Here is a 24,779-nt window from a genome sequence, read left to right on the forward strand (position 1 = left end):
CTTCTCAAGGCATAAAGCTATCACCAAAAACACTGTATTAATATATGTACAAATATGCATTAACCAACCTATTTTTATTTTTTTAAAAAGATTTATATAGTTAGCTCTCAAAATTTGTAATTTTTTGCAGCACATGTCATCTATGAAATATACTAAAATCACATTAAGTTTTCAAAAGTCTACCCAAGAGTGAAATGCTGCTATATTTGAGTAAACAGTTACAATGAAGCAGTTAATGCTGTTGGTAATCACTCAAAAGTGCTTAAACCATCTTTTCATTCTTTCGGAACCATTTTTCAGATGGTTCCAATTTCAATGGTATTTAAATTTCTTGTATCTTCCACACTTATTTTGATTACCTTCTCTATTGGGCACTTTGGATAGTGGAATATTCTCCATTTGGCTTTCTTCAAATTCTGATTTTTCTGTTGCTACCGAAATACAGTCTTCCTTCCTTTCAAAGAGGCTTATTGGTAATGGCTCCTGTGACTGTGATTTTGGTGAGGTACCTGACCTGGTGGATGGTGAAGATTCTTTCCCTGTTTCTTCTGTTTCTTCTGAAATGGAATGAATAAACCTACGTAACTAATTGGACAGTCTGAAACAACAGATGAAGCGTAAATCTGATAAATCTCTCTTACCTGCTATTATTCGGTCTGTCTTGACTCGTTCTTTCAAAAGGGTCTTATCTAATTCTTTGGCTTCTTCATTATGATTTTCTTCTGAATCTGACTGATCTTCCCTTTCCTCTATAGGATGAAAATCCATTTCCTGTTCCTCAGGAATTGGTTCCTTTTGCACTTTCTAAGGATGATATATACATCAAAATTTATTCTACCAGCTACACATAATTCATGTCACATATCAAATCACTAGAAGTTCCTTACCTTTAAAGACAGGAATGCCCCAGATGAGTCAAAAGTCCCCATTTCCTCCTCAGCATCTTCTAAGCACCATTCAGGAAGGTTATCCCTATCATCCTCCATACTGCCACTGCCACATCGTACTCTTCGGTAACCTCTTTCATCATCTCGGTCTCGAAAATCAAATTCAAATCTTCGCCGTCGTTCCATGTGCTCTCTCCAGCCTGCAGAACGAGGGCCGTCTAAGGGGGGCGGGAAAGTAACTTTACAAAAGAGTTCCATAGGGCAAGAACTTATTTGGAAGGAGAAAGGGATAGAGGAAAAGAGGACAGGGAAAAGAGAGGACAAAGTGACAGAACTTCAGAACGCCACTAGTCTATGGTCCACATTGACAGAGGCAGTTTATAAATGATCACTGTATCATTCCAAAAAATGCTACCCCAAAATACTACTGTTTAAAGCCATAGTAATATAAGTACAGGTGGTCCTTCAGTGGTGGGTTGCTCCTGGTTTGGTCTGGTTCTTGAGAACTGGTAGTAAAAGCAGTGGGAGGCTCCACCCACCCACCCGGACATCATCATGGATGATCTGTGCATGCGCAGAAGAGCACACGCATGCTCCTGTTGCGAATCAGTAGTAAAGGTAGAACCCACCCCTGTGGTCCTTGTATGATCACCACTTGTTCAATGAACATTCAAGCTTACAACAGCACTGAATGAGTGGTAGTTATGACAGATCATTAGAATTCTGGCCATTGCAGAGTTCCCCTGGGTCATGCATTCCTGATCCAGGTGTTGTAATATAAAGCCATATGAACTCCTTTATGAAATTGTTTATGAAATTACTTATGTGCAAATATAAGCATGAGCAATCTTTGAGAAATTGCTTATGTGCAAAGATCAAGCATAAGTAAGTCTGGCTAATTTTATCATGTACAAAAGAAATAAGCAGAAACTTGTTTGTTCAGCAACATCAAGGTTGCAGGCCTCTACGATGGTGTGAAATGTATCAACACTTTTGTGATTAGCCACAGGACATTCCTTTTCTGATAAGGTTTCTTTTTACAAAGCTGCTTAGAAGTTTCTCCTACATACAATTATATGAGATTTGTTAACATGCAGAGTCAGGATGTTTCAAGATGTATTTCTGTTGCTACGTGTAGCATGAATAGTGTAACTGTAGAACGCCTTAGACACGTGTGGGAGTGATGTCCTTGTAGCCTGTGTAGATTGCTATGCAACTGTACCACGTGGGCAATAGGCAGAGAACAAAGAGCAGCCACCTCATGGCGGAGAACAAAGAGCCACCTCATGACAATACTCCTCCCAAGAATCACGAGCTTTCTCCCAAAATCATAGGCTTGTGGATGTGCTTGCAGTCATGTGTTCACATGTTGAATATATGCTAATATGTAACCTCCCCTGCTTACCTTTTGTAACCACCCATTTTTACCTATACACAATAAAAGGGGGCTCTGGAATTTGCTCTGGGCTTCTCATCCCAGACTTTCTCCAGGCTCTCACCCCGAGAAGTCCATGAGTCTGTCGTTCGTTAGCAGCCTTCATGAGAAGCCCACCAAATGCTTGATGCGTCGACATCCAGGTGCTCAGTGCACAGCTCACAACTGCAACATTGCAGCATCCCATAGTCATGTGATTATGTTTTGCAACCTTCCTTGCTGGTTTCTCATAAGCAAAATCAGTGGAGAAGCAAGTGGTTACAGGAGGCCCTTGCTAAACAACCTGTGCAATTCTTGCTTAATGATTGCAAGTGCAATTGCTGCAATTGCCATTACTAAATAATAAGATCACTTTACATCACGCTATACAACCACATCACTTAGCAACAACAATTACAGTTCCAACTACTGTTGTTAATCAAGGACTACCTGTATCTTATGGACTACAACTAAGTCCACAAGAACTATATCAACTCATCACTCAGTTAATGTCCCAATAGTTTTATTTAGTCCACAGAATTGCTAAACCTCATTATCTCTTCAGTCATAACAATCAGCCTCTGCTAATAGGATAATTTCACTAGACTATGAAATCTAATAATTTTCATTTTGATGGGATTATCAGAAAACGTTTATACTTTCCTTTGAGATCTGACACATACATTCTATCATTCCACAAAAGGAGAAATGATACTTCTTTTGTATCTATTCTCTACTCCAAAGAGACAGTCTCTTCTTTCTCTCTACTAGTTAGTATTCCTCTTTTTTCTGGATTTTGAAGTATGGTGTGTAATCTGTGGCTTCTGATTCTATTATAAAGTCTCTCCTTGCTTTGGAACGAGATGCCAGTAATAATATTCTGTGAAAATATCTGTAGTTGATACATTTATTCCAAAGTTTGCTTTGACGATGACTATGTAACTGTGACTTAATTTGCATAAGAATGAGGGTTGTAGGTTATATTATTGTATATTCTAGAAGAGGTAACATTTTGAGGAAGGTCAATATCTCTGATTCTATAGTTTTTAGAAATATAATTTAAATATATATTTAATATAATTCTTATCAAAATCTTTAAATAAGATAAAACTAAGAAACTATAGGAAGAAAAAAGAAAATGAAACAAATCAAAGAAGAAACAACAAGTGCAAGAAAAGAAAAAACTTGAAGAAAAGTAAAAATGAAAGTAGCTTCTGACATTCTTCACAGCAATACAACTGCACCCGGGCTTGGGGCTGAGAATGTGTTAAGGTCCCATGATTTGGCCTTAGTATTAATTGATTAATTAATTATCACAGATGCTGTTTCTAATTATTTTCTGGATGCTGTTATTGTTTTAATGTTTTTTAAAATTGTTTTGTTTTATAATTTTAGAATGTAAACTGCCCAAAGTCACTTGGTTGAGATGGGCAGCTATAGAAACTGAATCAATAAAATAATTAAATGAATTTGGTCTGTCTAGATTTACTCATATTGCTCTTCTTTCTATAATGTACCCTGTCTAATAAAAAAAAATTTTTTTCCGTTTTTATACAAAAAGTCCATAACAGGTTTCCAGTCGTAAGTAGAGAGAATGTCTTTTCTCTAATCATTCTATAGTTTTGAATGCAGCAATATTCAATGTGTCTGAACATTAGTATCTGTTTCTTTTCAACTAGCAGAATTCCCCCTCCAGTTTTTTAACCTCAGGACGTATCTTTGATATTTAGGTTTTACTTCTTAATAAATGAGATTCATTGTTTATGTTAAACAAGATGATGCTAAATGAATGACTCAAATCCTAAGCAAAACCTTCACATCTGATCATCATGAGGTACTGATTCAGCTCTTTAAAATTCTATTTAAGCTAAGGAAGACTGTTGCTTTGTTGTATATTTATTGCTCATATTTGATGTCAGGAAGAATACAATGAAATATTCCCACGAATATTTCTTTCCACACCAATCCAAAAGCTAACTGAAAATACTTCTATCGGGATTTAAGGTAAAATAAATGAATTTGAGAACACCTGGAAAAAAATTAATTTTAAAGCTAAGAAAGCTGCCATCACCTAGTTATTTGCAAAACATGATTTAATCCTCCACTAGACTACCAACAGAGTCATATTTTTTAATTCTCTTTTTCTCTTGATTCATTTCTAAATTGCATACTGACTTATTTATTAGCCTGAATTGCCTCACCTGGACTATGAGGTCGCCACCTCTCACCATCCCTTCGCGAACCAGCAAGTCTCCAACCTCCATCATCATCTTCACCATTTTGTTCTTCTCTGAATATGCGCCAATTTTCACTTTCAGAGCGTATAAATTCATGTTTCCTTCCTACTGTTGCAGTTCCAGCTTCTTCAAAATTTGGTCTCACTAAACAAAAAAAATCAAAACCTATTTTGTGATAAGTATGTATAACATTGAAGAAATTTGGCATATAAACTAGAAGTGTACAATTATCATAACACCTTTGGCTAAAAGAATAAAATATCAAATGCATGTTTCCTTGTGTTTATGTTAAGACAATTTTCATTTTTCATGGGGGGGGGGGGAAATAAGCTGTGTTTTCAAAAAGATTTCATAAAGGCGTTACCACACAGCTGCAACCCCTTAAGAGTGTCAAATGTTCACTGCAACAAGTCCATCGAGGAGCATCTGCAGTTTGTTTCCATAAACAAATGCCACCTAATGTTCACTGAGATTTCTTTATCATAGTTGAGAAGTATCACGATACTATTCCTGGTCACACTGAAGTTTACAATAGCACAAGATTCTGTTGTTTTTCGTATGGAAGGTGTTCTTAAGAGCTGCATCTAGTTTCTGTTTAAAATACCTATATAATGTTATTCTGCACGGTCTACTTGCCTACACTAAGTCAAATCTAGAAACAACATTTGTAAAAATGTGCACCGAAAGCAGCTAAAAGAATTACTGTGTATCTTTTAGCATGATATACAAAATGCTGCATTTCAAATAATATAGTAGTAGCTTAAGAATAAAGAGGGTATTTTATATGGTTTGGGTATAATTTATTTATAGATAGCTTTGTAGGGGGTTGAAATAGTCACGGTGGAGACTTGTTTGCATTGAAGTAGGAATCCATTGGAGAGAGTTGCATATTATGCTCCAGTGAATGCTGATAATGGATGGAATAGAAATGAGTTTGTGAGAATTGTACTGTATAACCTTCTAAAAATGTGGTTCACTAGGAAAGTAATGATTTAGCTAAGTAACATAAGGGCACTTGGAACAAAAGAAAAGATACAAAAAAGAAGAATGAATGGAAGTAACTGTTTGGGTAATATCTGCTTAGAAAAAGATCAGTTTCTAATATAGGATTTAAGTATGTCTCTTTATGGAAATACATGTCAAAAATATAAATCTTAAACCATGTTTAATCATTTATAATTACTATTTAGTGAAAGATACAAGAGTCATGAGATTTTGAATATCTTTCGGGAGTAGAGATCATGCAGAAAAATAGACATGAAAGAAATGGAAATAAGTGACTGTGAAAGTACTATGACTGCAGAAAGCGACAACATGGGGCCTATTTGAAAAAGTATTACAATGCTGATTAATCTTCCAAGAGAATAAATGGAAAGCAGATGTACAAAATGTGAACATGGAAGCTCCTTGGAGCAAAGTGAAGACAACCCACCTCACACAATTGTTGTGAGGACAATAGGAGGAGGAAGGTGTGTTGGATAGGTTCACCACCTTCAGTAATTTTTTATTATTATTACTGTTGTTGTTGTTGTGATCTGTGATATGAAATCCAGCATAGTTATCTCGTTTGCTGTGTATACTGTCATTTTGTGTAAATAAAATAATAATAATAATAATAATAATAATAATAATAATAATAATAATAATAATAGTGCAAACTCGAGCTGACAGCTGGTGTAACAAAGCACTGCATGGACAGTTCCTTGGAAAGATCCAAGGAAAAATAGATAAGGAAAAGACCTGGTTATGGCTGACCAACGGAACATTGAAGAAAGAAACAGAGGGCCTGATTCTTGCGGCCCAAGAACAAGCCATTAGAACAAATGTAATCAAAGCCAGAATAGAAAAATCTGCTGATGATCCCAAATGCAGACACTGCAAAGAAGCGGATGAAACCATTGATCACATACTGAGCTATTGGAAGACAATAGCTCAGACAGACTACAAACAACATCACAACACAGTTGCTCAGACGGTCCACTGGAACTTGTGTTACAACTACCATCTACCTGTAGCACTGGTGGGATCATAAGCCTAAAAAAGTGACTGAAAATGAGCATGCAAAACTACTGTAGGATTTCCGAATAGAGACTGATAAAGTTTTGGAACACAATACCCCGGATATCACGATTGTGGAAAAGAAAAAAGTGTGGATAGTCGACATTGCTATACCTGGTGACAGCAGAATCGATGAGAAACAACTTGAAAAAGTCACCAGATATCAAGATTTGAGAATCGAATTGCAGAGACTCTGGCATAAACCAGTGCAGGTGGTTCCAGTGGTACTCGGGACACTGGGAGCTGTGCCTAAAGATCTAGGCAAGCACTTAAAAGCAATTGGCGCTGACAAGCTCACCATTGGTCAGCTGCAGAAGGCTTACTGGGATCTGCTCGCATAATTCGCCGATACATCACACTGTCCTAAACGCTTGGGAAGTGTTCGACTAGTGATCTGTGATACGAAATCCAGCATAGTTATCTCGTTTGCTATGTATACTGTCATAATAATAATAATAAAAAAGAAGGCAGGTACAAACAAATACAATAATAGAGTGCCACATCTATCTATCTATCTATCTATCTATCTATCTATCTATCTATCTATCTATCTACTATCTATCTATCTATCTATCTATCTATCTATCTATCTATCTATCTATCTATCATCTATCTATCTATCTTATGGCATATTGTACATGCACTTGCAATAAATGAAGAGTATAATGTCTAAATAACATAGAGTACCACAGATGTGTACTACTGAAAAATATGAAAAAGGATAGTTGATAAAATGAGGAAACAAAAGAGACCATGAATGAGAAAAATGTGTATGAGAGAATGATTGCTGCAAATAATAATGAAAAAGACAAGTGCAATGCAAGATAGTTGCATTCAAGAAGGGCATGAGATGGTTAAGAGGAGCAAAGAAAATGCAGAGGGATTTTGATAGAAATAAAATTCGTTTGAAAATAGGTGAAAAGGACTAAACAAGGAGAACCCTGGAGTGAATGGAATTAAAAATAAAAGTGATGAAATGATTTGGATTGAAGCCAAAGAGAGGGAATGTTGGAATAAACATTTTAGAAACTTGATCAGAGGTATCTTGTAGAGTTGAACTGAATTGAAATGAACACTAGAAAAGTTAATGTTGAAAAAACTGGATGAACAAAAAGCCTTAAATGTTGAAAAATAGTAAGGCTACATTTGCAGATGGCATTACTAGAAAGACATGTTAAAATATGGATGTGGTTTGCTTGAGAATTAGTTATGTGATTTGTTCAATATATCTATGAAGGCTGCAGCTCTGCCTCATGACTGGAAGAATATTATTCTCTGAGTAGAATAGAAGTATAAGAAAGGGTATTGGCAGAATTCTGATTAAAAGGATATAAAATGTGATAATGAGCAACATTTGAAAAGCGCCAATGCCAATTTTATGCTAAGCAGCTGGTACACAACGGGTCACTGAAAAATGAATGCATGAATTTTTTTTTTATTTAGAGAAAGTATATGAAAAAGTAAATAAGTTGAATTATAGAAAATTTTGCACAACGTTGGTTGATAAATATGGTAGGATCCGTTTATAACTGAACTAAAATTTTTATGGGAATGGAATAGTTAGCAAATAGTTCAATATTGACTAAGGAGTAATGTACTTAAGGATGCACATACAAGAAACATTTGTGAAAATGTTACAAATACATTGTTTGAGAATGTGAAGATACATGTGATGGCATGGCTCTGTGATTAGTATTTTTCTTTCCTCTATATTATAAGTTATAAAAATATTGCAATGAAGGATAAATGATGGATAAATACTTCCTGCCTTGGTAGAATGTTTGCTAAAGATGGGGAGAAATTTTGATACTTACAAATGCTAACAGAAAGATAACAGGATAGCATAGATTGTTGCAAGAAATTAATATAAAAGTAAAAACTATTGTGTAAAAGAACTGAGAACTGCTCAGAAGAGACAAAAAAAAATGAAAACAAGGTACTTAGGAACTATGAGTGATAAAATAAGAGGAAACAGGATTAATAAGTGCTGAATGAATGTGCTGTGAATAAAAATGAACGTCAAATATGAAAACAGTATATCGAGGTGGGTTGATACAGAAAGAAATGAATAAATGCAGCTGCAAAACAAATATACAAAGGAAGAATGATTAGATTGAACAGATAATGAAATGAAGCTGCATTGGTTGGATGGAGCCAATGACATCTTTAAAAAAAACAAACCAGTGATGATTTTGAAGAACAAAATGAGGCAATTTTGGGCTATGTAGGAAACAAGGGTAGTTTTCAAAAACAGAAAGGTACAGAAGGATAAAATAAATGGTGTTTATATTAACTACTTTCAGTTATTTATATATTTCTTTTACTTATTTCAAGACTTTAATTTCTGAGTTTCCTTTCCACAATATTGCTTATCCTATAAAAATATGGGTATTTGTGCTCATTTGTATAAATTCTGTTATTTTACTTCTGTCCAAATTCAGCAGAGTATAACATTTAGGGAAAGCGTCAGTGCCATCTTATTCAGTTAATCACATTTCATTAAATTTAAAAGAAATTTGGGGTGGGCTTAGCATACCCATATTTATAACTAAAGCACTAAACAGTAAGTCAATTAAATTTACTGTAATTTTCTTCTGAATAAAAATGGATATGGCTGGAATATATGACTCTTAATTGTATAGCAATACAAATTTGTCCATCAACAGTATAGAAGCTTTATTAAAAACTTGTTTAATAAAAAAGCTTTTATAAAAATTAATATGGATGAAATTTTTCAAAATCTATTTAATAAGATTCAGATGTATTATGCTGTAAAGTTTTTAAAAAATTGGAGGCCAAGAATATCTGTGACTAATTAACTTTAAATATATGTACTTAAATTTCTGTAAACATCCATGAATTTTATATTGCTAGTATATTCATTTTATTGGGCTTAGATTCCTTGGCATGTGGTTGGTGTTTCGCCATGATTTCCCAGGATGAAAAGAAAAGAGAAAAAGATCTGTGACTTTGCCTCAAACTAATTGACTGGACTTCCTGAGGAGAAGGAGCAGTTAAAGGGCACCTGCATTCCATGTCTGACCCAAAGCCTGTGATGGTGTTTATGGAAAAGTTCAGATACAACAAAGACATCCAGCCAACAAAGTCTACAGCTATGTAATTTGAAGTTTTAAAAGGACCAACTTCAAAGTGTTGTATTTTGGAATACAAACCTTTGAGAACTTGTTTATTGAAGGTTAAAAAAAACTAGGATAAGCAAATAACAGTGTCAACTATCTTTCTATAAGATATATAAACACCCATTCTGTTTTCCACTATCGTAACGAGGAGGATGGGTTTCCTGAGAATTTTCTTAATTTAAGATAATAAATAGCATTAATCCAAGGAAATATACAAACAACAAAAAGCTGTAAAATTGTGGAAGGGTTTTTTTATGGGAAAATTATACTGTATATCTATGAATCCATGCATACAATTATAATTACTTTAACTATAATTTCTGAAGTGCATTCAACCACATTTTAACATATATACCAGCTTTGTTCATTTCTGTCCCTGAAAAGATAATCACAACTTTTCAAATATACATGCTTTTCCATAGAATTATGGGGAGTGGGGGTTGTCCCATAGTATAATCTAATTCTAAACAACTTTCATACCTTGCACAATAGCCAAGCCCTACCACATATACAGATCAACATTTCACGGTATCTCTCAAACTGGATTAAAGCTATTACTGTATGGAACTAATTGTTAAGGACATATGTAAGGAAAAAACATATATATTGAAAAGTTAGGGAAGAAAATCTTTTGTAGTTCCATATGCTTGAATAAAAACTATCTACTGGTCCTAGTATATACAAAAGTTATTGTGCCTGCCTCAGTTTTATAGTGCTATGCCTCAACATGTATTAACGCATTTTCTACTAATGAAACAAAGAATTAATGATTTATATTTTGTGGATTTTTAAAGGAAATACATGAGAGAGATTTTCGGTTTCTAAGTAGCATTATATTGGTCTACATTAATAATTTTCACAGCGGGTCTTCCGTAGTTTTACTACAAACAATCACAGTCTTTGTTTCTCAGATCCTCTTAGGTCTGACGTTCGATCAAAGTCCCTACATCAGCAACTAACTAAAGAAAAATGTGCAATGCATTATAAAACTACTGACGGATCATATAAGTAGTTCTAGATTGATAGGAACCTCATTGTAGCAATTTCTTTACTAGTCACTAATTAATTAGACTTAACTATTTCCAGATATCACAAATACTAAATACTATATAAAAATATCTCAACAAATCTTGTAAATGTTTCTAGAAAGCGGCCATTGTGGGCCTCATCTGAACTATTTTTTTTTACTAATCAGATTACTCCACACTAATTCCACAGTATAAAGTCTGAATGCCATAGATTTATTCACTGTGAAATTGTGCTTCATTTTGGTTATAGCTATTATGTTCCATCATAATACTTTTCTATTATATCCAGTAAAGACAATCTTATGAACAAAGTTGACTTAAGGAGCAAAATATAGAACGATATGATACTAAATCTTGAATATTTGGTTACGAACTATTTAAAAGTAACAAATATGTATCAATCTACAAATGATATTATTTCCCAAGTCTAAGATAAAGGACATTTCCAGCTCTAAGATAAAAAAAATTAAAAGGAAGAAAGTGAAACGGAAAGTACATCTTCACCTGCCTGCCTTTGTTTGGAAGAAAATATTTTTAGTACCGTGAACTTTATGAACAGCACCTCAAGAAAATGAATGGAAAACAATTCTGAGGAATGTCATTCCTTTGAACCAGCAAGTAAAGCTTTAAGTAAGATTATGCAAACCTAAAAGCCCCATCCTGATTAAGAGAAAAAAATGCACCCCTTTCTCCAAGTAAGGTCTTGTGCATTTCTCCATAGCAGCTAGGTTATTGTTGGGTAAAGAAAGTTCTAACAAATCAGCATTCTTTTCCACATGACCACAGCTAATTGGCCCCCCTGCAGATGAAATGACCAATCAAATCAGCTTCATATGAAAACCAACCCCCCACATTATATACTGTGGAATGAGATCTGTAAGCCCATTCTGAACAAATATCCTTCCAAACTAGAAAAACTGGTTTTTTTTTTCTTCCTTCCTTTTGGACCACTGTATACAGACAGATACAAGATCTTGGTGCATATTCCATATTCAAGATACCCACCTTTCTCCCTTTCCCTGCCACACAGATAAAAGCTACAAAGACACGGGTAAGTACAGAATGCTAACAAAGCATATTAAGATTTTCAGTTCTGTTTTAATTTTTCCAAAGGAAAACTTACAATATTTAATAATTTCCTGAATCAAAGCCTATAAAGAATTTTTTTCCTGCAAGTCATGTCTATTGATAGAAACATTAGGATAAAACATAGCTTTCCAGTTCTACCAAAGTATAAAGCTGGGAAGTTATCAAAATTGATTGCCTGAATTAAATTGACATTATATGATAAAATTGCCAGTGAAATCTATAGCCATGTGAGTATTCTTTTATGGTAAGATGTAAAGTGTATAGTTCTTAAATAAGAAATACAAACACATTTAACAATTATGTGATTGCATATTAGAAATGTGATTTTCAGAAAAGCTAGAATTTTATATAATATAATAGTATTTAATAATTAAATTTCAAGCTCTACCCAGTGAAGTTTATCTCCAAAGGACTGGGAATCTTTACATTTTTATTTGAATTTCAACATGTCTTGAAGAAATTAACTTAGCACAAGAAAAATTGTTCAATTTTTCCCTAAATCTTTGCTATATTTTTTATTTTCAACGATCAATAATAATTTAAGTGACTTTGGAAGATGTTTTTTTTAATCACATATTATCTTCTACTCTACTGAATGGAAAAAGGTGGAAGATGTGATGCAGATTTAAATTAATTTTTCTTTGGCTATTCAAATGACCTCATATTATTGATTTGAAATATCTCATGCCAATCTGCTGATAGAAAACTTTAAAAATAAATCTTCAGAATTTTATCATTCAGTTCACAGATGATCTATATAGATCATCCGTACATTTTACATGTACATTTACAGAATTTACATATTGATGTTTAAACAACACTGAATATATATTAAACTTACTTGCTCACACAAAACAATCAGTTTCTAGAAGAAACATAGTCAAAACAAGACAAATTAACATTGCACATATTTTAATTCTGCATAGCAACATTTTCTGGGGGGGAAATTACAGCCTTTGGAGTAAAAAAATGTTTTAAAATTGGGTGAAGTTGTATGTAGTTGTTTTAAATCTGATGGTAAAAGATTGGTATAATACCGGTTATACTGTTGAATTTGTAAATTTGCTTACCTTTTTATATAAAAAGGATATCTTACATTTTTATTTAATCTAGAATTTTAGAGTTGTGCAGACTACATTTTCCAGGCTATTTAGAAGTTATTTATTTTCTAAACATATGAAGGGTCTTATTTTCTGCTTTACTATTCTCAAGAGTTTATTCAACACAACAAATAATTAAAAAGATAAAGTCAATGAGAAATATACCATGTAAGACTAATGACATCTGAATGTATCTTATTTACCTTTTAAATCTGTACACTAATAGATTCACTTGGTGTCAATTTGCACCAAATTAGATTAATTCCATCTCAGTAGGAGAAGAATCTAGCTGAACTTGTCTGTGCTCTGAAGCTTAGTGACATTAGTCCTAGTTATTATTTGGATAGGAGACCACAATGAATTGAAATATTGGAAAAACTTTTGAGGAATAAAGCACAAGTCAATACCATTGGTATAAAACAACAACAGCATAGATTTGAAGATTTAACTTCAAGATGAACTTATGCCTACATCTACTTTACCTGTCATGGCTCATGTACTTTATAAATTACCACCCTATATATATATACCACAAATAATTCAAAATGTGATATATAATTCTAGGAAGTTCACTAACAATTTGTGCATAGATGCTAATTTCTGGTTTTATTAAGCAAGATTATTTAACACATGCAATATTTATTAATAGCTGAGCAACATCAGGAATGGTAAAGGGGGTGACAATGGGAGTGGACAGAACTCTTGCTTACTCCATGAGCCATGTGTAATATCAGTAAGTTTTATTATGGAGTGGGTAGTGGAAGGTGGGGGAAATGACAGTGTCATATATCAAATTTACTTTTAAATTTAATTTTAAGTGAAAATGTACAGTATTATGCATTACATACAATTTACATATTTACATGCAACTTATATTCAGTATAACATGACAGGCCATTAATAAATAGTATTTCTATAACCTTAGAACTTTGTAGTAAAACTCCAGTCCAAAGCTATAATTTTAACTACTTTTTGTAAATATGTTTTTTCAAACCAATTTTATTAAGAATTACACATGTAACAAATAAAAGTCAATACGAAGTACAAAAATTACAAACAAACAAAAAATACAAATGTGGGTTAAAAGGGGGGAAAAAGGAAAAAAGAAAAAAATTACTCTTCTTCGGCCATAGCTCATATCTTAAGTAAGGAAAACAAAATCAAAATGCTACATAAATCAATTTTTACCAGCAAAAGTCCAATAAGGGCCACCAGATATAACTTTTTTCCTCTTTTAACCCTGGTCAAACAAGGCCAAAACCCACCTTATAAATCCTCCTATTTTAAAAAAGAATTAAATTTAAATTTGAAAAAAAAAATTCTTTGACCTCTTCAAATAATGGGCATTTTTGAAAATAGTTTGTTGCTTATTTATATTTCAAGGCTTTAGAACTTTAACAGATTTCTCTTGATCCCTAAGTAAAATTTATCCTAAATCAATTTTCTGATTTAATATATTTTCATCTCCTTTAAGGAATAAGTCATCCATCAGAACCAGTTATCTCTCTTTAAATTAGTTCCATTAGTTGCATCCATTGCAACTTGTTCTTATTTTATAACTTCATAAGGACATGTTCTGTCAATTTCATCAAGTACCTGATCCAGACTGTCCAAAAGCTTGTTTGAAAGATATGCAAAGTTTGCACTAAGGATTTCTCTTTTGTTAAGAATGATGAATCAAGAATACAGTGTAATATTCTTCCAGTAACAGATTAAAATATCACTTTCTTCAGATCAGCCAACAGTATTTTTGATAAATAATAAATTCATTACTTAAGGTACAATGTAATATTCTGGTAAGCACCTCAATATAAGAGTTAAGCTGGAACTACTATAAATACTGAAAATATTATTATTAAAGCAACTAACATTTTGAAGATAGAAAAACATTTTGAGGGATAAAATGGACTGTTACATGCTAAGGAAAACATAATTTCACATGCTGTGCTCTGATTCTGAATTATCTAAGCTTATTTAGCTGCATCAGTAAAATATGATCCATTATTTTTGCTTCAGTTTTCTGGACTCCATTTTAACTACTATACATTATAGTTTGTTGACATATCCAGTTTTTGTGTATTTATGCAAAATTCAAAATTGCTTTCTCCCAATTAAAGTAGAAGTCAGAATAGAAAACAGAGTTAATGACAAGAGATGGCATTCAATTATTCTATTTTGAAATTCTTTTTTGTTCTATTTATAGAACCATAAATGTTTAGCATTTGGTTATATGTGAAAATGTTCTGAACATTGAGCTTTTAACTCAAAAAAAGACAGAAGTGTAACATTTGCTTCCAGCAGATCATAGCTTGAATTCAGATCACTATGCATAATGGGACTACTGGAAACTGCCTTCTTTACTTAAAACTCTACCTACAGCCTCCTTACTGATGAAAAGTCTCCTCTAGTTTTGGATGTTCCTGCTGAATGGCACTTATTGTACAGGAAACAATGGGTGAAGATTATTCAATATTGAAAAATAAAGGAGGAATATGTAATTTAAACAGTGAAGGAAATACTCAGGTGGTTCCTAAGAATCTGTATTGGGAATAATTAACTTAAAGAGGCAATTTGGAACCAGTACACAATAAATGCTCAATGTCTTTAGGATTAGGGTCCTAGTTTTTTTCCTTGAAAACCTTAAATTCAAAACTGGTATACTGCAAAACAAAAACAACCTCCACTGGGCCGGGATAGCTCAGGCAGTAGAGAAGCCTGTTATTAGAACACAGAGCCTGCAATTACTGCAGGTTCGAGCCCGGCCCAAGGTTGACTCAGCCTTCCACCCTTTATAAGGTAGGTAAAATGAGGACCCAGATTGTTGGGGGGGCAATAAGTTGACTTTGTAAAAAAATATACAAATAGAATGAGACTATTGCCTTATACATTGTAAGCCGCCCTGAGTCTTCGGAGAAGGGCGGGGTATAAATGTAAACAAAAACAAAAACAAAAAAAAACTATTATAATACATGAGATGAATGGTACCATATCAGCCATTTTGTAAAAAGAAAATGTAGCCATTTATACAAGTGCTTATGGTCAATTCTCAAAATTCCAAATGTGTCAAAAAGATAAGCGTTTGTGGACAATGCTTTATTATACACAATGATATAAAAACTGTGAAGAATATTGTGAGGAATGTCCAAACTGAATGCATAATTTAAAAACTGGCAGTGTCATTTAAAGTCAATACGTATATAACAAAACAAAGACCAAAAAAACCCAGTTACATATCTACTCCACAACTAAGAACGTAAGATGATGGTAGGATGTTTCAAAGAAAGTATCAACTGTCTGGCAAGTGAAAATGATGAAAAAAACTGGTTTTTTTAGGACAGGAATAAAAATAGCAGTTTTGTAAATCTGTATAACAGATGAGTGAAAGATTATATAGAATTTTGAGAATTACTTTCACAAGTGTAAAAGTGCAGTTAAAATTATCCTCTTAAATTAAGCACATATCAAAAATAAAGGGACACAAGTGAATGTTAGAACTCCTTGTTCACTTCTGAGCACAGGACCACTAAAATATCACAGTTCACTTAACTATTCCTAGGAGTTAATGAAAACATGTTAGTATACTAACATTTATTTTAGTAGGGACCCTGTTTTGTACCTACATATCCTACAAAATGACTTGTATAGAAGCAGTTTACTGGTCTGCTGAAAATTCACACTGTGTGAATCTGCATTATCCACGTTTGGCCTACCATGTCTGCTAGATAAAGAAACCAAAATCTTGGAAATTTCATTATGTTAATTTCTCTACATTTATGATAGCTAGACTGAACTCAATGTGAATTTAGTAACAAAACTGCACATTTTAATAATTTAATGACTTGCCTTAGTTTCAAAATGGGTTTTTACTAGTTTCATTTTCTCTCCATCACTAGCTACTAAAAAAAGCAGAACATACATTTACTAAGGAAGGAAGGATCCAAATTTTAATAGATAAAGTGATATTCAGAGGTGTAATTTAAAATATAATTGATGAATTTCAGATGTAAAATTACAAACACTTATCACAAAAAGCACAAGAGGCCTACTGGCCTTAGCTAGATCCATCCATTGTAATACAATACACACTCTGTAGAGATTGTTCTTTATTTGTGATGGAGATGGCTTATTTAGTTCATTGAAGTTTTCCATATTACAATTTTAAAACTATATAAACTCATATTTCATATAAATAAGCTATTTATTTATTTGTTTATATTTCATATATCTAAACCAAGTATCTCCCTAACAGAAGAGCTCTGCCCAGTATACAATATAACTGATAATTAAAACAATGCATAAAAATTAACATTAAAGTTAAATTAGGGTTAACATTTTAAAACACTTTGAAATTCATACCATTTCTGAATAGAAAAAGACTTTTTAAATCAAGGGACATAACTTTTCCTCGGATGAAATTGAGGCACAGTTTTTCTGCACTACTACTATAGCATAATATATAAAGGTACTGTGCTGTGAATTGTATAACTTGTTAATCTTGCTTTCGCTACATATGCAGAGCCCTTACCTGTAATATAGAAGTAATAATGCTGATTTATTTTATATAGTTGTTGTAAAGATAACAGTCTCTAAGGTACTGTATTAATATGCAAACAAGTAAATATTGCTGCTATTATTTTCATTGTCCCATCAGATTAGGCATGGTTTTGCCTTCAATATTTCCAGCTATAGACCACTGACTTTTATGGATACATATTCCAGTTTTTAAAATACATATTCCAGATTTTTTAATCTTCTTTGCCACTCATGTAAAACAAACTTTTTTTGTGATTCTTGCAGGTCAGACTTCAAAAGCACTGTATGACAATATGAGGCATTAATGGGATCTAAACAACTTTATATTTTGCATAGTTTCTGGACTTTATTCCCTATCTTTAAGAATGTGTTTGTATATAGTGGAATTAGTTTTCATAATTTCCTCATAAGATTGATAAAAATATGTTTAAATCTATTAGTGATCACATTATGCCTCTATATAAGATTAAAATATAATTTAGATATACTGAACATAAAATATTTCATGTTTAAAGCAGTTTTAAAATATGAACATGTTAAATGAACTATGTTCAGCTTAAGTTTATAACAAGCTATTCCATTCTTTAAATTAAAGAATAAAAGGAAAGGACAATTGATGGGTGCTTCTAGATTAGTTTAGCACTGCAGAGGGAAATAAAGAGCAAAATATTAAACATAATTATATTTCAAAAGAAGTAATCATGGGGAAGCAAAATAATATGATTTACAGGGTACTAAGTATTTCTAAAAATATTTAGTTTAGCCTCACCAAAACCTCCAATTTTGAGTTAAGATACCTGGAGCACAAGCAAAATCTATACACTGCACTGTGTCTAACTACCACACACTATTTATTTACATGGCCTTCTCATGCATACATGTCATTCACGTAAAGAACAACTGATGACAACATGGAAGCAATGTTTATTCCAAAGTCTCTAACAACAAGAAACCATGACTGGATATTTCTTATATTTCTGAAATTATATGAGCTCCTTTTAAAAATATGAATGAGCTTATGCCATAGAAAATTACGTTTAACATCTATAGGTCCCATATGAATGAATTTGCTTTGAAAACCAGACTAAACATTAAATACATACATACATATATAAGAGAAGCCTCATTTCTGTTTCTCTTTGACAAATTTGGAATTTAGCATTGGCATTTTTTTCCTCAGGACTTCTTAATAGTTTATATAATTGCATAATATTTTCCGTATTATTCTCTGTCCCCTTTTTAATACAGCTTTACATCAGCAGTGGCCTGAGTATGTTCAGCAGAAGAGGCTACATCCCAGGTACCACAATTCTAGACAATAAGAATACCATGGTTGGAAGCCGTGAAAATGTAGACAGAAACTCACAGAAATTTGTGAGGGAAATTTTATGCAACAGGTGTGATATGACAGCCTTAAGATTGCCACCAAAAGAACAGAATTTATATTACAAATAGCTATTATAGAATGTTTCATAAACACATTATTTAATTCAGATGATGAACACTTGCAATGCTCCTTTTCTACTTTAGAACTAAACTTTTAAACACACAAGAAAATCTAAATTGGCTAACATTTCTAAATTGAAGTCTGAAAAAGTCATCTGACATTTAGGGTTTTGTTTTGTTTTTTAAGGTAACAATTATTCCATCGTGACTAACCTGGCTCTCCAAAATTAATTTTCTCAGAAGTGCATGTTTTAAAACTTCCTTGGCTAGCTGCATGTGGCATCTAGTCCACTGCCAATATGTCAGAATCTCTGATCATCATGTGAATAGATAAACAAGTGTCCCACAGTTTTTTACTTTTCATTTTCAGAAGATGAGGACAGAAGCGATAGAAGGCAACAATACCAAACCTAGTTCTCCTCTGCTGACTCAACGGTACCCAAGGATGGTCACTAAAGATGGGCATAGCACGCTCCAGATGGATGGTGCCCAAGGAAAAGGAATTGCATACTTAAAAGACGCTTGGGGAATACTAATGGATATGCGCTGGAGATGGATGATGTTGGTATTTTCGGCTTCTTTTGTCCTCCATTGGCTTGTTTTTGCAATTCTCTGGTACTTCTTAGCTGAAATGAATGGGGATCTGGAGATTGATCATGATGCCCCACCTGAAAACCATACGATTTGTGTAAAGTACATCACTAGCTTTACAGCTGCTTTTTCCTTTTCACTGGAAACACAGCTCACAATCGGTTATGGCACAATGTTCCCAAGTGGAGACTGTCCAAGTGCAATTGCTCTACTTGCTATTCAAATGGTACTGGGTCTAATGCTGGAAGCTTTTATCACAGGTAAATAGATGTTACTAAGTGTTTCAACGATGTGGTTTATATGAAAATTCTGTCGTGAAGTTAGAAAAGAGAAAGAAGGAAAAGTCTGTGCTGCTGACTATTAAAAATTATTTTCAGAACAGCTTGACATGCTATATTTCCATTTTATGTTAGTAAAATAATAGTACAAAGGATTTTAAATTAGCAGTGTTATCTATTGTACAGATGGGGTCCGCCCCCACAGAATTAAATGGTTTTAAACTAACAAGATGCAAAGCAGCTGTACAAACAAAGTAAATCCTACTTAGTTCAATAAGACATTTCTCTGTAAATATGCTTAGTACATCTTTTTTTTAATCTAAAAAGATGGTCATTTGAGGGGTTTTAACCCAGTATAGAGGGTTAAATACAATAGAGATAAGCATCCTTCTATAAATTCTATTGCATAGCTATATATATTTTTGGTCAGTATCTGTAATTTTCTATTATACATATATTCATTGTAAATATACAAATTTATTTATAATAATGTAAAATGAAACAATGAATAGAAAAATAACATTTTCATATTACCAATAACTAAAAACTGGTTTACCATAATAAAATTTATTGCAACACAAATCTATTGAGAGACGATACAAATATTAGCTTGAAATATTACATCATAGGAAATAATAGCTCTTGTCCTAAAAATAAATATTAACTTATATTTTAAACAATGTTTAAAATTGACATTCGTTTATATTATTCTGCTTCAAATAATGTGATATACTTATTTGTGCTTCATTTGTATCAACTGGCACAAAAAAAATTACATCTACATGCATGATCTATATTTAAATTCTCTTTTTATCTAGGTGCATTTGTAGCAAAAATTGCCCGACCAAAGAATCGAGCTCTATCCATCCGGTTCACTTATCTTGCAGTGGTTACACACAAAGAAGGAAAGCCATACTTAATGTTCCAAGTGGCTAATACTCGCCCAAGTCCACTCACCAGTGTTCGGATCTCTGCAGTTCTTTATGAAGAACGTGAAACTGGTCAACTGCATCAAACTACTGTGGATTTTCATTTGGATAGCATAACTTCTGAAGAGTGCCCATTTTTTATTTTTCCCTTGACATATTACCATTCTATTACACCATCAAGTCCTCTAGCCATTCTTTTACAAAGGGAGGCTCATCATCACTTTGAGCTAGTAGTCTTCCTTTCAGCCACCCAAGAGGGCACAGGGGAAACATGTCAAAGGAGGACATCCTATCTCCCGTCAGAGATTGTATTACATCACCACTTTGCCTCTATGCTCGCTCGTGGTGCCAAAGGGGAGTATCAAATCAAAATGGAAAATTTTGATAAAACAATCCCAGAACTTCCAGCAACAGACACTAAAAGTTCAAAAAGGACTGAAATGGAGATTCGCATCAATGGACAACATATTGATAGCTTCCAAATCTGTGAGACACAGATGACAGAATGAACTCTGAATGTGTGCCACTTTTTGAACACAACGAAATGCCACTATCACATCAATGCTGTCTTTATCCTCTCTAGTTTCTTATATTTGTTTTATTATAGGAGTACCTTCGACTTCAGAACAACGTGCAGAATAAAGAGCATATTATCCATTGTACTGGATGAGCCACTAAGAACTGCACAAAAAAGTCAGGGACAAAAACCATTGCACAAATCCTTAAAAAAACAAAAAACCACTTCCTGCCAGATTCAATGGACTATGATTAAAACTGCACTGACCTAAAATAGAAGACTGTAAATTCAGAGAGCTGTTCAAGGAATTTAATTAAATGACACGAGGGTAAATACTATGGAAAAATGGACACAACTTTTATCTCCTCTAAAAAGAATGGTCACCTGAAATTCTCAAGATCCCATAGGACCTCAAATTAACCTTTCCTTGATATACAGTTACAACAGAATATGCTGATGCCTAAACATGCTATGAAGAATGTTGCTAGTATTTTCTGTGGCACTGAAATTGCAATCCTGCTGTGCTTGTTTATTAAGGAAAATCGCAAGCATTTGCCAAATCTCTTTGTTCCAGCAGCTAAGAACAAGTTCAACATCCCTAGGCAGTTTTGTGATGAAAATGAACGATAAAAATTTTAAGACACATTGGACTCTAATACTGTGCATTGGGACATTAGCAGACATCAGGAAACATCAATCTGTATTCATAATTCTTCTGTCAAGAATTCTTCTTTTTCTGTCTTGCAGGATAATTCTATCATCAGAAAGGTCCACTATTTCCCACAATTATTTATCTTTTCATACTATGTTCATTAAGTGCTGATAAACATTAGACTTGACAAAATAATTGTGCAAACATGAAATCTAATTACCAGACTTTGAGCATTAGACTTTATGCCAACTGATTCATGATTATTACCAGAACAGTTTATCAGAACTAATACTGTTGCTGTTTCTAAGTTTAAAAGAACCATTTTGTGGATTTTCAATCTTTTTTCAGCTGGAGAAGTCAATAAGTCCTATGTAAACACACATAAGAAAGACTACAAAGCATCATCAGAACTTCCAAGTGCTTTTATGTAAAGGATGATTAAAAGGTTCTTCTCAGAAGAACATGGTATAGGTTTTAATAGTTTTACTTTCAAATGGCTTCATTTCTAACTTACGGTTATGAAGAATTTAGCTTTTTTGCTCTTGAACTTGGATAAATGTATTTATATGTATATACTGGTGTGCTGTTGAGATTTGTTTTACTGTTGAGATTTGTTACCAATTATAAAGTACTTTTTATGAAGCTTATTCTTATTCCCCCAAATCTAAGGAATGGGTTATACCTGACAATTATGGAAGCTATGATCAACTGGGAACATGGTAGGGCTCTGGACAATTAATTACCGATAATTTCACAATGATATTAGCTGCCAATTCAAAGCTGCTAAGTTTTTAAAGCATATGAGATCCAATATTTTACTAAGATTATTTATGATATTCATGTATGTAATCTTAAGCGTAATCATACCATATTCTCAGGATGGAAAAAATGTGTTTTACAATTGAAGAAGAGATGTGAGAGTCATGACAAACCATGCTTTAGAAAAAATAATCTGGAATATCATCACAATATACCACTAAACTCATGTTCTCTTACAATGTTTTGGAAGTAATTTTGCCCTTATCTATGCTGAGATTTTAATCTTTTCATTTATTGAGTACTGTGATTATGGCTTAGCTCAATGCAGAAACCAAACAGCAATAGTAATTATCACTTTGGAAATTCATTAAATTGCATTTGTACTTTACCTTTTTATCCATCACTTTAAACAACTGTCTCCCTTCTACAACATGGTGATTATAAAAGTTTTTCCTTTTGATCTATATGCCCAATTTTTATCAAATTCCAGATTAACTATACTAATTTTATAATATTTAAATTTTACAGTTCTAATATATAGATATGTACAATAAAACAAATGCAAACTTTCAATCTACAAGTAAACAGTCCAGATAAAATGTCATATGCTTCCAAATTCAAGTAGAAGCATTAATTTTATCTGCCCCAAAAGTCTTTTACAATTTAATATTAGTTAACAAAGCAACTTGCAACATTAGCAATTTGAGATACTGTTAAAAAGGTTTTGTAGAAAAGTGCTTATGCTGACAACAAAATACACATTTGGGTGGGCAATTTCACCATTAACAAGTACAAATGGCATTCAGATTTCAAACATAAAGTGATAATTCTGATTCTAACATCAGGTTTACTAATCCCAGTTATACTCTACCCTGAATGCATTATTTGGAGATTAGTGCAAATATCCACAGGTACTTATATAATTTAACTCTATTACTGAAATTAGTTAAAATCCTAACTCAAGCTTAAAGTTTTGACTTTGTGCCTTATAACTTTCCAAATTAGCCTACTGTATAGAACTAGTATGGGGAAAAAATAAGAATGTGAATTCTAAAAAAATAATAATAGCCCACTAAATAATTAAAAGAGGTATTTTTTAAACTGCAAAAGAATTCAGAATTACATCTTAAATAATTATAACATTTATTTAAAATTAAGATGATCTTGGATTTAAGACGATCCTTCCCACAAAAGAATGTACAAAAATACTTCACATTGTCCAACTTTCGCATCTTGTCAAATAGGATAGCCAATTGCTACTGAAGCCCACATAAGGGATTCATTTACCTAAAAATTTACATATGTAGGATAAAGATTTTTTAAATAATAGCTGATTAAAATTATTTGGCTGCAAAATATAATTTTCAATTTGTAAAACTGTATAAAATACACATGTGCACATACAGCTATATACACACACACACACACATAGATACATACATACATATAGACAAAAAGAAAATCAATTAATTTTACAAATTGAATATCTTATTTTATAGCCAAATAATTTTAATCAGTAATTATTTAAGATTCATTTTAATCTTAAAATTAAGTTAAATATATATATACTTAAACAGAAAAAAAAAGGAAATTTTGGCTCAGTAAAGATAAAACTATGGATTCCTACTCTATAGTAAATTTCACTAAGATTAGTGGTTTTTATTCCCACAAAAGTATACAGAGAATATTGCTATAATGGGGATAAAGCTGTAATTCATGTTATTCTATTGACAATGGGGAAGATATCATTTTTCCCCTCACAAAAAAGAAACAGATTAATAATAGGTCTCTATGTGTAGATGCAAGCATGCATACTTATTTATAAGTCTCAATGAGCTCACTAACGTTTACTCTTTGAAATGAATTGTGTAGACTTAGCATGCTAGTTTGTTTCTCTTCATTTATCACCTCCATGTGCCTATAATCAACATTCTACCTTGCCATCAAGATTTTCTTCTGACTATTGTAGTATTTCTGATTTGACAGTCTTCACTTGTCAAGAGAATCTGCACTTACCCTATACTTCAAATAGAATTGAGTGAACTTTCATTCTCCCTAAGAGGAAATCAGTAATTTCTCCCTCAATCCTGTCTCCATTTCATTGTTTTCATTGGTTTCGTC

General features: G+C 32.8%; 2 protein-coding genes across 5 annotated transcripts in view; one reads left to right on the plus strand and one right to left on the minus strand.

The window, feature by feature from the left end:
• Positions 1 to 24,779, minus strand: part of GIGYF2 (GRB10 interacting GYF protein 2) — a 103,413-nt gene that overhangs the window by 32,163 nt on the left and 46,471 nt on the right. For all 4 annotated transcript variants that reach the window (XM_058186966.1, XM_058186967.1, XM_058186964.1 and 1 more), the window contains 4 exons: positions 4,503 to 4,682; positions 888 to 1,105; positions 642 to 804; positions 360 to 557 (listed from right to left, as the gene is read on the minus strand). In XM_058186966.1, coding sequence (XP_058042949.1) covers positions 360 to 557; positions 642 to 804; positions 888 to 1,105; positions 4,503 to 4,682 — 759 coding nt within the window. The remainder of the gene's footprint in view (positions 1 to 359; positions 558 to 641; positions 805 to 887; positions 1,106 to 4,502; positions 4,683 to 24,779) is intronic.
• On the plus strand, positions 19,306 to 21,375 carry KCNJ13 (potassium inwardly rectifying channel subfamily J member 13). The gene is made up of 2 exons (XM_058186971.1): positions 19,306 to 19,783; positions 20,620 to 21,375. The coding sequence occupies exons 1-2, from the start codon at positions 19,306 to 19,308 to the stop codon at positions 21,237 to 21,239; spliced, it is 1,098 nt and encodes a 365-aa protein (XP_058042954.1). The 3' UTR covers positions 21,240 to 21,375.

The sequence above is a fragment of the Ahaetulla prasina genome, chromosome 6 (genome assembly GCF_028640845.1).
Source record: "Ahaetulla prasina isolate Xishuangbanna chromosome 6, ASM2864084v1, whole genome shotgun sequence".
Taxonomy (NCBI): Eukaryota; Metazoa; Chordata; class Lepidosauria; order Squamata; family Colubridae; genus Ahaetulla; species Ahaetulla prasina.

Coding starts and splice junctions, on each gene's coding strand:
- KCNJ13 (XM_058186971.1), top strand. CDS start 19,306: ATGAGGACAGAAGCGATAGAAGGCAACAATACCAAACCTAGTTCTCCT. Junction 19,784..20,619: donor GCTGGAAGCTTTTATCACAG/GTAAATAGATGT, acceptor CTTTTTATCTAG/GTGCATTTGTAGCAAAAATT.